Raw genomic sequence first — 14,454 nt, 5'->3', positions numbered from 1 at the left:
CTGTGGTGGCTTGATGTAGGCTCGGCAGCGGCGACGCTCGTGAGAGTGTCCGGCCATGTCTCGGGAGAGAGAGATTTCAAGGAAGGAGAGGGAGAGAAGAAAGATAATATATAGGAGGAAAAGAGAGCTTACATGTGTTTCCTACATGTAAGTAACGGTCAAACAAACAGTCAACAAATGGTCAAACAAATAGTCAACAAATAGTCAAAGTTGACAGGTTGGCCAGCCATGTCATAAACATGGTTAAAAGTTAACCGTTCAGCATCTAGTGTTTTTTGGAACAACCAATCAAAATAGTGGCAGTTTTATTAGAAATTAAAGAAAATGGTAGTTTTCTATAGTCCTATCCCAAATGTGGTAGTTTTTTTTGCTACTTACTCGAAAAGCAAATGATTCTTTGCAAGATGTTTAAGTGTATGGAAAACATCATTTGAAATGTAGTGCAAAGGAATCCGTAGGAAAATTTCCTACGGAATTTTTATCCTACACAAACCAAATAACCCACATAGGGAAAAGTATGTACCGAGAATTTAAATCTCTGATATTTCCTATTTTTAACTGACGAATTCTTTTATTACCCACGAGATCTGCATCAAAGATGCATATAGAATTACTTATTATAAAGTTGCTATACAATGACTTCGCCAGAAAGAGAGAAAACCAAAAACACAGGATAATCCATGGAAAGAAGGATGTAACATGCCAACCAAGACTATTATAAATACTAAGAAGCCTGCACGCCATCCAAATAGGGTTATAAACTCCATAATAATCCACTCAAGTTTCTTGGCGCCAAGCTCCACTGGCTCTCATATTTTGTAGCAACGTCCATGCCGCAACCAACTGCTACACAAATATTAAAGTTTCTTTTTGTCAAACATAATGCCATTTATCCAAAGCCAAATAGACTAAATAATCGCTATTGCCACACAAAAAATAAGTTGTCTCAATGATTTATCTACCTCCCGCTGTCAAGGCCAAAAAATATGTGAAATGATACAAGGTGAGGTGATATTAGAAGCCAAGTAAAAACAACGCATGATACAATACGTGCCAAACCACAGTAAAAAAGACGTTGGATGATAGTTTCATATACATAACATAAGCTACTTTGTGTTTCCCGTTTAAACAAGTTGTTCTTAAGGAACACCTTAATGCTTAGATGTAATTTAAGGCACCATAATCACTTAGATTTAATCTTGACCCGTATATCCATTAAAGCAAAGTACATGGAGTATACAGGAATAACCCCAATTGTATGAAGGTCCCACTTAAATGACTCATGCTCCTAAGTTAGTTGCATCTTCACAGCCTTGTGGACGATATCATTGCACTCCGCTAAATGCTGCTAAAACGGAGAGCCCAACAAAATGTCAACTAGTGGGTTTTCCACTCCAAGAACAACAATTACAGTGGCATCCTTATAATGAACAATACGTATTAATTATCCCCTAGCTACAAGGAGCACATCCCCAATCCATTTGTCCTCTGAAAAATCTCACTGATTCTTCATTCCCTACAACAAACATACCAAATTGAAATAATGCATGCTTAACTCTCAGTAGACCCTTCCAAAACGTATGTCCGTTGGGTGGAACTTAACCGATATAATTGGGTTTTGACCCAAAGATTTTTTCGCAAGAGCAACTATACCAAACTCAACCTTCATTAACAACTTAAAAAAAAACACTTAGTCAATAGTCACTTATTCTCTACTTCTGATTCTTGAATCCCGAGGTTGCCATGGTCCTTAGGGACAAATCACCCATCGTGCTAAATGATATATTCATTTATGCCGAACTGCCAAAAGAAGCGAGACCAATAAAAAGTTATCCACTTTGGAACCCCTTTCGGGATGTGAAAAGGGACATCACAAAGATGGGGACACTACTCAACACTGAATTAAACAAGACCAAACGCCCACCATCGGATATGTGTTTGGACAACGAACTACTAAGACGTTTCTCGAAATGATCTTGGATTACATACCTTCCAATCCAGCTTATGAAGCTCTGGAATTCTTATTTAAATCCTTCTTTCATTCCTCCACAGCTAATAGAGGTTTCTTGTCTTCCCACTTGTGTAATCTTTTCATTGCTTCGGCCACCTGCAATGCAATCAGAACAGAAGATAGCTCTTAAAGTAGGGAACTATATCTATAGTACTAGATTATAATCCAATTTCCCTTGAGAAATAATAAAACATATAATTTATTAGTGTGCACTGGTGTTATTTGGTTGTTTAACTGTGTAATATATGACTTATTTATCAGTACTTCTTTAGTTTGTGTTAAAAAATTGTGTATATCATGATCTTTAACTACTGTGTGCCCTGTTGAGCCTAATATTATTGTTCTGTCATTGTATCATGAACTCATGGTTATTTTTACTTCTTATGTATAGATGGTTACGTACCATAACTAAAACCTAGCTAGTGATTCATTACAATCGAGGTAAATCCCAAACGTACGTACGTACCTCGCTGTCCCAATTTGTCCTGATGGTAACCCACACTAGGATGACGGTCTGCATGAAAGTACCTCCAATCATACCACACCATATGCCCTACATTTTGTGTCATCCACTCATCAAAAAAGGTATGCATGCAGGCGGTGTAAAGTTATAAAGAGCCTTGCACGGATTGAGGCCTTACCGCCGCGCCGAGGTCGAAGTAGAAGCCAAGGAGGCAACCCAAGGGGACGCCGACGACATAGTAGCATCCCACGTTAACGTAGGCGACGAACGCTTGCCAACCGCATCCCACGGCCATCCCTAATTATGAACATCCATGTCAGTGTCACAATGGCAGCGCACAATTAACGAGCCAATTATAAATTGTTTTATGTTTACCTGATAGTACGGGTTGGATGCCGTTGAGGATGACGGTTAGTGCCAGCAGCGGCGTCAGCTTGGACACCTCCGCTGCCACGTCCTCCCCGTCAGCATAGATGTAACTGATATAGTCACGACAGAGCAGGATGACCACCGAGATTATCAGTGACAAGGTGAAGGACACCATCGTCCCTACCACCACTGAGAATGCTGCTGACTTGGGGTTTCCAGCTCCAAGCTCATTGCTGACCCTCACGCTGTACATGTTATAAACACACATTGAAACATTATATTTCTCCAAGTTGTTAATTTTCCTGCCAAATTGGCTGCATGCATCACGTTATGTTGAGGCCGGGTATTCATGCAGTGCGGTTCTATTAGCTCGATATAACGATTGAGTGAAATTCCCTTTGATGAAAAGAAACCTTAGTAACTTTTTACCTAATTAAAAGAAAGAGACCTTAGTAACTTTACCTGGCTGCTGCGTTGAATCCAAAAGAAATCATGATTGCCCACCCTGAAATGGTCATGCTGCAAACACACAAGCACATGAGATTTATAAGCTGAGACATATACATACCCATAATCATATCTGGTAGTTAAAAGTTTTCATTAAAGAAAGTGATTACCAGATGGAGAGCGATGCAAGCGACAATTCAGGGTTCTTGAGGAGGCCAGCAATGAGCACGAGTATCTGGAAGTACCAAGCCTCGAGACAGAGCATGACGGCGGAGGCAATGGACAACCGAAAAAACTGGGGCAGGCCAGAGAAGGCCCTCACGGAGAACCCAGTCCACGTGAGCTGGCACCGGCTGCTGGTGACAACGTAGATGAACTGCGCGATGACGATGATCCACCAGCTGGCGCTAAGAATGAGGGAGGCACCCAAGATCCCCAGACCAAACTTGTAGACGGCGAGGTAGCTAAGGACGACGTGGGCGACGAGCGTCACGGCGGAGATGTAGGCACTCGGGGCCATGATGCTTTGCGCCTGCATGAACTTCTGGATGGGGAAGTTGACCGCATAGGCGAAGATCTGCGGGATGAGGCCGTACACGAAGATGCCCGCGGCGCGGGCGATCTCCGGTGACTCGCCGAGCAGGATAAGGATGGGCCGGGAGAAGGCGTAGAGGGCGGCGAGCGGGATGCCGGTCGCCATGAGCAAGACTGTGGAGCGTTGCATGTAGATGCCCAACATGTCAAATTTGCTCGCGCCGTATGCCTGCCCGCACAATGTCTCCACCGCGCTCCCCATGCCAAGCTGCATTTGTTGCCTAGTTCATCAATTCCATGTAACCCATCTATATATTTATCTTTTTATCTATTATTTATATGATTAGAACTAGTAGAAGGATGTCCTAAAAGAAAGCAAAACGATGCCTAGTGTGGCTGCTCTAGTAAAACTAGATGATACCCCACATGTTGCAGCGAGAACACGTGAATTTTTTTCTCTTGAATTTGAATATGACACGAAATATTGAAAATAAATATGATTTATTGTATTTGATTATTATAAGTAATATTTCTTATGCATGTTGACATATATATTGGGCTTTACGTGATGCGTGCATGTTGACACAATTAGTTTTCCATGCATGCATGCTTGAGAGAAATAAAAGCAGTAAAGTTGATAAGGTGGTATGTGTGATGAGGTGACATGTATGCATGTTAAGATAAATAGAAGTGGTGGGGATCATCTATTTAAGTATATAGGATCTGAAAGCAGCAAATCATTTCGAGTTGCGGATAAGTCGCTATAGTTGCAATAACTAATATACACAAGCTGTGCAAAACCAACATAGGGCCAACCAGAAAGAATTACCAATAAATGGAGTGAATGACAAGAGTGAGTGATGAAAGAATTTCCAACAAAAAGAGTGAGTGATACAATAGAATATTTTTGATCCAAATATAAAATCCATATAGATTCACACGCGTACGACTTGCTACAAGTATAGATTCACACGCGTCAAAGAAGAAATGGACAGATGTAACGCAACGTCGACACGCTACAAATATAGAATCCATATTATTATAGGAGTAGTTAGTAGGTGAACACAATAAAATCTGCACATGGATTGACACGTACGTGGCTCCCCGAAACCCAGAGCCGGATCGCGAGACAAGATCGGTTTCGTCGGCAGCACGTGGATTCTGCTGGTGGACTTTCTTTTTTTCCCGATCATGAAGTAACACTCGGACTCACTGACTAATAGCAGTACTGAGCACCGACATTAGAGTGGCGATCAACTGTTTGAGCGTGGTTAACTGAGAGACGTAGTGGCACTTACCATGAGGCCGTAGGCAAACATCTGGACGCCGGTGTTGCCGAGGGAGGCGGCGGCGAGCTCGAGCGTGCCGAGGTGGCCGGCGAAGATCTGGGTCGACATGGACATGAGGTAGTTGATCATGTACACCAGCACGGCCGGCGCCGCCAGCCTCGCCAGCATCGGCAGCTCCACCGCCGTCGCCGCGCACATCCTCCTCGCCCACGGAGCCGACCCGTCGCCCAGGATGCTCTCCAGCCGCCGCTCCCCGCCGTCACTGCCGGCCATCGGCGGCGGCGGTGTCGGCAGCAGCAGCGGGGTCTGCAGCTTGGTGGTGTCGTTGCTCTCCGCGGCGTCCATGGCGCCGGCTGTGAGCAACTGCGGGGATGGAGAGCGTTGGTTTCCGGCAGTGATCCACTCTCTCGCTCTCTTATGAACGCAACGCGAGCACGAGGTAGAGGAAGACACGGGGATGGGGAAACGCAATCACCCGGCGCCAACTCGTAATTCGCGCGTCTTCTCTGTCTTCTCTCCTACTCCACAACCGCAGCATCACAGAAACCAAAAAGGATCGCCACGATCCAGTTTATGCGCGCGCCATCCCACGGGCCTGGGACGTGCCAGGGTCCGGAGCCACCAGCTAAGCCCTGCGACTAGAAACTGTAACACCTCACCCTCAAGAAAAGATATAAAGAAACTAACACATCACGTTTCTGTCGAGCACGGCCGACACATGCAACGTCATATGCATGGTGCATGTGAACGTACGCTCTCGTGTAATTAAAGGTACACTAAGGTCAGTAGTAACATCAATCTTTTTAATCTTAGTTTATTTCGTAAGAATGATGCAGATTAGTGAAACAAATAGGTTTAAATATGCTTTTCTAGTCAAGGAGATAAAGGATAATCTAGAGAAACATGGTTCTTGTATTACTCACATTCGACATAGTCAAAATCTAGCTAGTCATTTTATGGCCAACTTCAGGAGGGCACAAGTTCAAACTGCGGTATAGCTTGGATCGGGACCGAGGAAGTACTTGACATTGTACGACGTGATTGTAACTCCTTATTACTGAGCAATAAAAAAATTGTTCACAAAAATATCTGCTCCAGTGCACGCACGCCAATTTTGTCTGAGTTCCAGGTTTGTAACATGTTTCACCTCCGTTTAACAGAAATTCCTACGTTTCTTTTTCAATTAATTAACCAAACCGTTGTCATCTTTTACCACATTTAATTAATGTAGGAGTATTATTTTACGTTCTGGCTGGTCGCCCTTACAGATCCGATCAGTTAATGCGTGAGTAGCTAGCAGTAATGCAGCACTGTTGCATGGACGACTGTACGTACGTACGTGGCCTGTGGGCATGGAACACGAGCAAGTGCACCGTGCATGCACGCATGCGTACGTGCTTCATGGGCAACTGTGGGCGCTGTGGGGCCTGCTTTCTGCCGGGTTATAATATGTGGATGGTTGTCGCTGCAGGCTGGCTGGACGCCGGATCCATCCATCATGGAAATCGGCAAGGCACGGGAGGAGCGAGCGGCCACACCGCACGCGTGTGCATGGCTATCCTATCATAATCTATTGTAATATGACTAGCACATATGCCCGTACGTTGCAATGGGGTAGATACTATGAAATGGGAACATTTTTTGAAACTTACAAACTTTTTTGGAAAACATGAACCTTTTATAAAATCACTAATTTTTTTGAATTGGTGATTTTTTTTAAAAATAGGGACATGTTTTCAACATTCAGAACAATTTTAGAAAATGGGTCTTCAGCTCGGAACATTATTTTCAATTTGTGAACATTTTAGTAGTATAATATTTTTTTCTGAATTTTGAACATTTTCTAAAATGTAACTGTTTTTTGAAAAGGTCAAGAAAATTTGGGGAAAAAAACTTTGAACAACTTTTGGAGCGAGAAAAATAAAATTCCAAAAAAATAATTTCAAAAAGTATTTGTTTTAAATTTCTGAAAAGTTTTTGGAAATTTAACCAAAATTGAAATTCTATTTTTTTTGTATTTTCAAAAAAGAAAAAAATCATAATCAATGGGAAAAAATAAAAAATAAACATGAAATAAAAAGAAAAATAATAAGTAAAGAAAAAAAAAGAAAATAAGCCGACCCAGTCTTGGGCGCCCTGGGCGAAGCCCCAACAAAATAGCGCACAGAGCGGCAAATAGTGTTTGCCCCACTACATGGGCAGTAAATTAAGTGGGCTGGTTTCACTGGGCCAGAGCTCGAGTGGCCCAGATACGAAATTCTGGACAAACCATTATTCTTTTTGAACAGACGGACGCAAAAAAAATTAGTAACACCTTAAATAAAAGAAAAATCTTTTCGGCGGTGAACGGATGAAAAAAATCGAAGAAACGCACCTTGCTTTATCAGTAATTTATTTAGTAAAAAAAGTAGGTATAGATAAAGTGGTGATTGCTTCTGGTGGTATACGTCATAAAATTGCCTTCAAAATTGTCACATATTGTACCCAGCGCCACTTATAGGTGAAGAACGGTTCGGTTTACTACATCAACCGCCGCCTTTGGTTCGTATACAGTTACGCTCTTTATTATCACATGCACAAGGATGCCTGAGTGGCTAGAGCTCTCAGACTGGAGACCCAAGTTTGAGCCTAGCTACTCACCCGTTTCTCTTTTTTCTCTCTCAATTTTCGTTAGTGTAGATGCATCGCCCGAGGGACGCTTAGTAGATGGCCTGCACCATGTGCAATTTCGGCCTATCTACTGTCTCTTTTAACCTTTTTTGACAGATTCAAGTACTTCTTGAAATATTCATATCTTTCAAACCGTAACTTGAAATTAAAGATGTTATATACGAAAATAAAATATGTAAATTTCAAATATGCTATTATCATACAAGTTAATTATTTCTAATTTTTTTAGGATGTACGCATAATTAAAACTTTCCTTTATATGGTGTATTTTCAAAATGCTTATTATATATGTTTTCTACCCATTTAAATTGGCTACATAGGATAGTTTGATGCTCTAAAAAATCTATTATTGGCACCATAGGGGATGTATATGGTAAAGGTTAGCACAGGCATATAATCATCCTCTCTATTTCGGCGAGTGCACAATAACCAAACCATACCGATGATGTAGACTAAAGTACTCATGTGAGCTTTATGTAAACCAATGGCTTAATGGTGATTTCCAGAAATGGTGTCTATAAAGATGTTTTTAAGAATATCAATGTTGACATGCAACGCTTAACATTCGTTATGCATGTCCTTATGCGCACGCTTAACATACGGATTAATTGTTTCCGACAGAGATGTCTAATATGTGCTCTTATGCGCATGCTATAATTATCTCTCCTTTTCTCTCTAAATTTTTGTTCGCGTAGAATGGAGTTGCATCGCCCGAGCGTCGCTTAGTAGATGGGCTGCACCATGTGCAATTTCGGCCCATCTACTGTCTCTTTTAACCTTTTTTGGCAGATTCAAGTACTCCTTGAAATATTCATATCTTTCTAACCGTAACTTCAAATTAAAGATGTCATATGTGGAAATCAGTCAGAAAAATATGTAAATTTCAAATATGCTATTATCACGCCTGTTAATCATTTCTAAATTTTTCTTTCGGATGTAGGCTTAATTAATACTTTTCTTTATATGGTGTATTTTGAAAATGCCTATTATATATGTTTTCTAACCATTTAAATTGTCTACATAGGATAGTTTGATGCTCTCAAAAAATCTATTATTGGCACCATAGGGTTTGTACTCCCTCCGTTTTTAGTTTGCAAATAACTTTTGTCTGAAGTCAAAGTATCTCTAGTTTGACAAACTTATAGAAAAAAGTATCAACATTTACAATGGCAAAGGAATATCTTCAGATTCATTATGGAATGTAGTTTCATATTAAGTATATTTGATATTATAGATGTTGATATTTTTTATACAAAATGGTCAAAGTTTGTAAAGTTTGACTCGACACAAATCTTATATGTGGAGTAAAAAGGAACTGAGGGAGTATACGGTAAAGGTTACCACATGCACATAATCATCCTCTCTATTTCAGAGAGTACACAATAACCAAACCACATCGCTCATGTACACTAAACTACTCATATGAGCTTTATATAAACCAATGGCTTAATGCTGATTTCCAGAAAATGGTGCCTATAAAGATGTTTTTAAGAATATCAGTGTTTGGCATGCAACCCTGAACATTCATTATGCATGTCCTTAATGATTAATTGTTGTCTAATATGTGCTCTTATGCGCATGCTCTAATTCACTTTTTTCTCTCTCTAAATTTTCGTTCACATAGAATAGAGTTCTATCGCCTGAGCGTCGCTTAGTAAATGGGCTGCACCATGTGCAATTTCGGCCCATCCACTGTGTCTTAACCTTTTTTTGGCAGATTCAAGTACTTCTTGAAATATTCATATCTTTCTTAGTGTAACTTGAAATTAGAGATGTTATATATGATAATCGGCCAGAAAAATATGTAAATTTCAAATATGCTATTACGAATGTTAATTATTTCTATTTTTTTCTTTAGGATGTACGCTTAATTAATACTTTTCTTTATATGGTGTATTTTGAAAATAACTATTATATATGTTTTCCACCCATTTAAATTGGCTACATATGATAGTTTGATGCTCTCAAAAAATCAATTATGGCACCATAGGGGATGTATATGGTAAAGGTTACCACAGACACATAATCATCCTCTCTATTTGGGCAAGTGCACAACAACGAAACCATATCGATGATGTACACTAAGCTACTCATATGAGCTTTATGTAAACCAATGGCTTAATGCTGATTTCTAGAATGGTGTCTATAAAGATGTTTTTAAGAATATAATGTTGACATGCAACCCTGAACATTTGTTATGCATGTCCTTAAGGATTAATTGTTTTCGACGAAGATGTCTAATATGTGCTCTTATGCGAATGCTATAATTCTCTCTTTTTCTCTCTAAATTTTCGTTCGCGTACAATATAGTTGCATCGCCCGAGCGTCGCTTAGTAGATTGGCTGCACCTTGTGCAATTTTGGCCCATCTACAGTCCTTTTTAACCATTTTTTTGGCAGATTCAAGCACTTCTTGAAATATTCACATATCTTTCAAACCGTAACTTGAAATTAAAGTTGTTATATATGGAAATCAGTCAGAAAAATATGTAATTTGAAATATGCTATAATCATGCATGTTTATTATTTCTAAATTTTCTTTAGGTTGTACGCTTAATTAATACTTTTCTTCATATGGTGTATTTTGAAAATGCCTATTTTATATGTTTTCTACCCATTTAAATTTGCCACATAGGATAATTTGATGCTCTGAAAAAATCTATTATTGACACCATAGGGATGTATATGGTAAAGGTTACCACATGCACATAAACATCCTCTCTATTTCGGCAAGTGCACAATACCAAACCATATCAATGATGTAGACTAAACTACTCATATGAGCTTTATGTAAACCAATCACTTAATGCTGATTTCCAGAAATGGTGTCTACAAAGATGTTTTTAAGAATATAAATGTTGACATGCGACCCTGAACGTTCGTTATGCATGTCTTTATGGATTAATTGTTTTCGACGGAGATGTCTAATATGTGCTCTGATGCGCATGCTATAGTTGAGTACTAAATGTACTTTGCTACGTTTAGCCTAATGCCCTCGCCTCGGCCCCAATCCTCCTTCGCACGCGCGAATCAACCTCTGGCTAGTTCCTTATTGGCTCCGCATGCGAGTTCCGAGGGAGAACACGCACGAGAGAAGATATGGGGGCGTCCAAACCCAATGCTCGTGTGTTGGTGGTCAACTACTTTATGCCGCCCTGCCCTTGCGCTCCGTTTCGCCCTGAATAGCACCGCAACTTGTAGCTCATTGTCATGCCCGCTCTCTCTCTCTCTCTTGGCACACGACACGGTTGATTTTCATTGTCGACTTTTTTAACTCTCTACCTTTTCTCTTGCCTTTCTCCAGAGGGATGACTTGGATGTGCTTGATGAACCTCTCTACGCTAATTTCTTGCGCGTCACCGGCGTGGACAGGCCCTAGCAGCAAGAGCTTCTCTCTAAAATGGTGAGACTTGAACCATGCTTGAGTTGTCTGCAACTTGAGGGGATTCGTTGCATAGCCATAAATAATTTGCTGCTGGTATTCACAGAATGCCGCAGTGACCTCATGTTTTATGTGAGTATACATATAAGGTCGATTGAACCGGAATCAGGGTTTCATTTGAGCCAATGAGCTGGTTGAGAAATGGGGAACTGCTTTTGGTTATTACTACTTTATATAGACTGCACTATCTTCATATGGATTTTCATGCTTGTTTTTTCCTGAAAGATGGCAGGAGCTCTTTATGTAGATGCTAATTGAACATATATTAATTTGGCGTCGAGTTACTGTCTGGCTTTAGGACCATTTAAGAGGAAAATTCTCATTGTCTTATTAATCAATTTCCATTTAATGTGGAAAATGTTATGTTGCACCATGATTCTTTTTACCTCCTTTTCATACCCTCAATTCTGATAAACTATGTGAATGCTGCCTTGTGTATAGTTCAGACATTTGAGCATTTCCAGTGCAGGACCCAGAATTCCAGATGGCAACAAAGTTGTCAAAGAAGTGATTTTTGGACCAGGAGAGAGAGCACATCGTTACTGCAAGGTGCAACTTCAATTCTTAAAGTGTCAGCGCTCTCTTGATTATTTTTCATGTGTAGCATGTTGCGAAGCAGCGCCTCCCTAATCTCACAAGTGACCTGATGAAGAAGGGAAAACATTTCATATTAATACATAACCCTATGAATATCCTGGTATGTTCCCCCATTTCTCCGTGTAACACTCATGCATGTTCCTAATTTCTGCTGTTGTATTTGCTAATTCAGCATGAGTTACTCTTTCCCTTATGCTTTGCCTAGTCGAAACATATAACCTCCTAATAATAACATCCATATACCTCAGCCATCATTCCCTTAAGCTTTGCATATTGGTTGTGGTGATTATCCATCGCACCAAATAATAATATAAATGTATGCATAGGATCTACGGTTACTGTTTGGTAGGTTGCACTAGTGCAGAACCGGGCTTTAGCACCAGTTCCGTAAGGGTCTTTAGTGCCGGTTCTGTAACCGGCACTAAAGGGTGGAGACTAAAGGTCCCCCCCCTTTAGTACCGGTTCAGCACGAGCCGCCACTAAAGGGCCACGACGTGGCACGAGCTAGGGCCGGGGCGGGGAGACCTTTAGTACCGGTTTGTAACACCAACCGGTACTAAAGGTTGGGGGTGTTTTGGTTTTTTTTTACTTTAATGTTGTGTTTTTTATTTAATTTAGAGATTGTTTTTACATTATAATGAGTTATTAAATCACTAGGTGAAAGTACCGCGGATTAGTTTGAAGTTGATATGGATCGTCCTAATAAGTGATCAAGTAATATGGATATGGCATATTACTTGATCACTTAGCTAGGATCCATATCCAGTTGAAACTAGCTAATCCGCGGTTTCTTTCATAAATGATATAATAACTCATCATCATCATCATCATATTAATATAAAAACTCTTGTATCATATCATCACGAACAACACTAGCTAGCTAATAATCATCATAGTCGTTATTACCAATATAAGTGATCAAGCAAAGATATCATCGAGTTCAACATGGTCATGAGATTATAAGCGTCCATAAGACCACAAAAGCAAATCACTTTGAGATTAAGTTCAGGACGAAGAACACGGACATGAGAGGACAAGTACTTAAGAGCATGAACTAGCTAATATAATCACTCCTGCTGCTCTCTCTCAGGTAAAATAGCATAGAACATGTGTAGCTCTCCTGATTCATCATATTGGAGCATGCAGATGAACCTGTCTCCTAATCATGGGCTGCGCTTCTCATTGCTGCCCCCTAGTACTTCTCTGCGATCCATCACAATTTTGCTCCAGTCTTTCACTATTAAGCATTCCTCGGTTTTAGAAATCCTGAATGCACTCATGTGCAATGTAGGATGTCTTGGTCGTAAGCTAATCATTGACATGCGACCTTTAGTACCGATCCACTAAGGCACAACTATCATCGGGAGTCCCTGTTGAAGAACATCGTATAGTAACATACTTAGCAATGAAGTTTAGCTTGAAAAATAATGTATGTAAAAGATGCACTGAGGAAAAATAGTAAAAATCTTACCATCTTGCCTAAATAGATGTGACCGTAGTTCAATACGAACACTATTGGTCGCACGTTTTGAGTACTAAGATATTCAAATTCAGGAAAATAATTTCTCTTGACAGCATCAAGATCCTCAAGCCATGAAACATAATGACTTATCTCCTCGCAGTTTAGTTCAGCCCCGGGACAGTGGACGGTCCTGTCTACCAAGCGCCGGACATGTTTGCTTGAACGGAAATAAGCTGTCAATAGAAATTAGTTGTGAGCTATTTTTGAATAAACAATATCGAAGACATAAATATGGTTGAGAAACTCACATAATGGTAGAACTGGAGGCGTCTGCACATCGGCCCAAAATGTCTCTATTACCTTCAATATCATCTTCCGGACGAATATCAAAGGTGATAACCATATCAGGCTCAAATGCATAAGCCTTGCATAGTGCTTGCCAAGTTTTGCATTCAAAATGGGTGTAGGTGTCTGCATTGTATAATTTGACGTCGAAGGTATAACCATGCTCGGTCTTCAAGTAAACTCTCTTTACCTCCATAGTTTTGTTAGGACTGAAACCTATCTTATCCAAGACAAAAATTCTTGCATGGCAGGGGATACGCTAGTAGAATAGTGAAAATTTAAAATTATAAGTTGAAGCAAATGAAGCATAAGTCATGCTTAATTACAAAAAAGACTTGTCGTTGTGACTTACTGTATCCTCTTCGAACGTCTCATCCAGCTTGATGCTGAAGCACCTATCATCAACTAGGAAATTTCTGTCGCACAGGCCGCGCTCGTCTTCGCACATAACGAAATCGTTTTCGTCGTCAGACGACATTTCCTATGTTCATAGTTGAAACATTAATTGATAAACACTTACTACTTCTATTAATTCAACTAATTCAACTAGCTAGTTCTATTAATTCAACTAGTTCTATTAATTCAACTAAGCACTTACTAAAAATAAACTAGTTCTATTAACTTTCTTACTAAAAATAAAGTAGCTAGTTCTATATATAGTAACATTTTAATTAGATGATCAAATCTCATATACCTAGATTTAATATATCTAATTCATCTAATTCATCTAACATTTGACATTAATATATCTAATTCATCTATAACTAAAAGTATAAAAAACTAACTCATCTAACATTAATATCTAGCTACTTCATCTAACATTTGA

General features: G+C 39.9%; 1 protein-coding gene across 3 annotated transcripts; it reads right to left on the bottom strand.

Annotated features, from left to right (window-relative positions):
- Nucleotides 1–544: 544 nt before the first annotated feature.
- On the bottom strand, nt 545–5,709 carry LOC109764672 (protein DETOXIFICATION 40). Of its 3 annotated transcripts, none has more exons than XM_020323467.4 (8): nt 5,123–5,709; nt 3,461–4,092; nt 3,306–3,362; nt 2,850–3,088; nt 2,653–2,771; nt 2,478–2,564; nt 1,990–2,107; nt 545–846 (listed from the first exon to the last, which is right to left on the bottom strand). In XM_020323467.4, the coding sequence occupies exons 1-7, from the start codon at nt 5,456–5,458 to the stop codon at nt 2,039–2,041; spliced, it is 1,539 nt and encodes a 512-aa protein (XP_020179056.1). In that variant the 5' UTR covers nt 5,459–5,709; the 3' UTR covers nt 545–846; nt 1,990–2,038. The 3 variants fall into 3 exon arrangements, with proteins under 3 accessions (XP_020179056.1, XP_020179055.1, XP_040259639.1); XM_020323466.3 differs by having other exon boundaries at nt 545–843; nt 5,123–5,708; XM_040403705.2 differs by lacking the exon at nt 545–846 and adding an exon at nt 864–1,516.
- Nucleotides 5,710–14,454: the final 8,745 nt, after the last annotated feature.

This window comes from Aegilops tauschii, chromosome 1 (genome assembly GCF_002575655.3).
Source record: "Aegilops tauschii subsp. strangulata cultivar AL8/78 chromosome 1, Aet v6.0, whole genome shotgun sequence".
Taxonomy (NCBI): domain Eukaryota; kingdom Viridiplantae; phylum Streptophyta; class Magnoliopsida; order Poales; family Poaceae; genus Aegilops; species Aegilops tauschii.
The sequence above is the reverse complement of the archived record's forward strand: the minus strand, read 5'-3'. Positions and strand labels throughout refer to the sequence as shown.

Excerpts from the sequence above, each read along its gene's own strand:
- LOC109764672 (XM_020323467.4), bottom strand. The coding sequence starts at position 5,458 with ATGGACGCCGCGGAGAGCAACGACACCACCAAGCTGCAGACCCCGCTG. Across the intron at positions 4,093-5,122 it reads TGTTTGCCTACGGCCTCATG|CTTGGCATGGGGAGCGCGGT; the intron begins GTAAGTGCCACT and ends CAACAAATGCAG. Across the intron at positions 3,089-3,305 it reads GGATTCAACGCAGCAGCCAG|CGTGAGGGTCAGCAATGAGC; the intron begins GTAAAGTTACTA and ends TAACATGTACAG.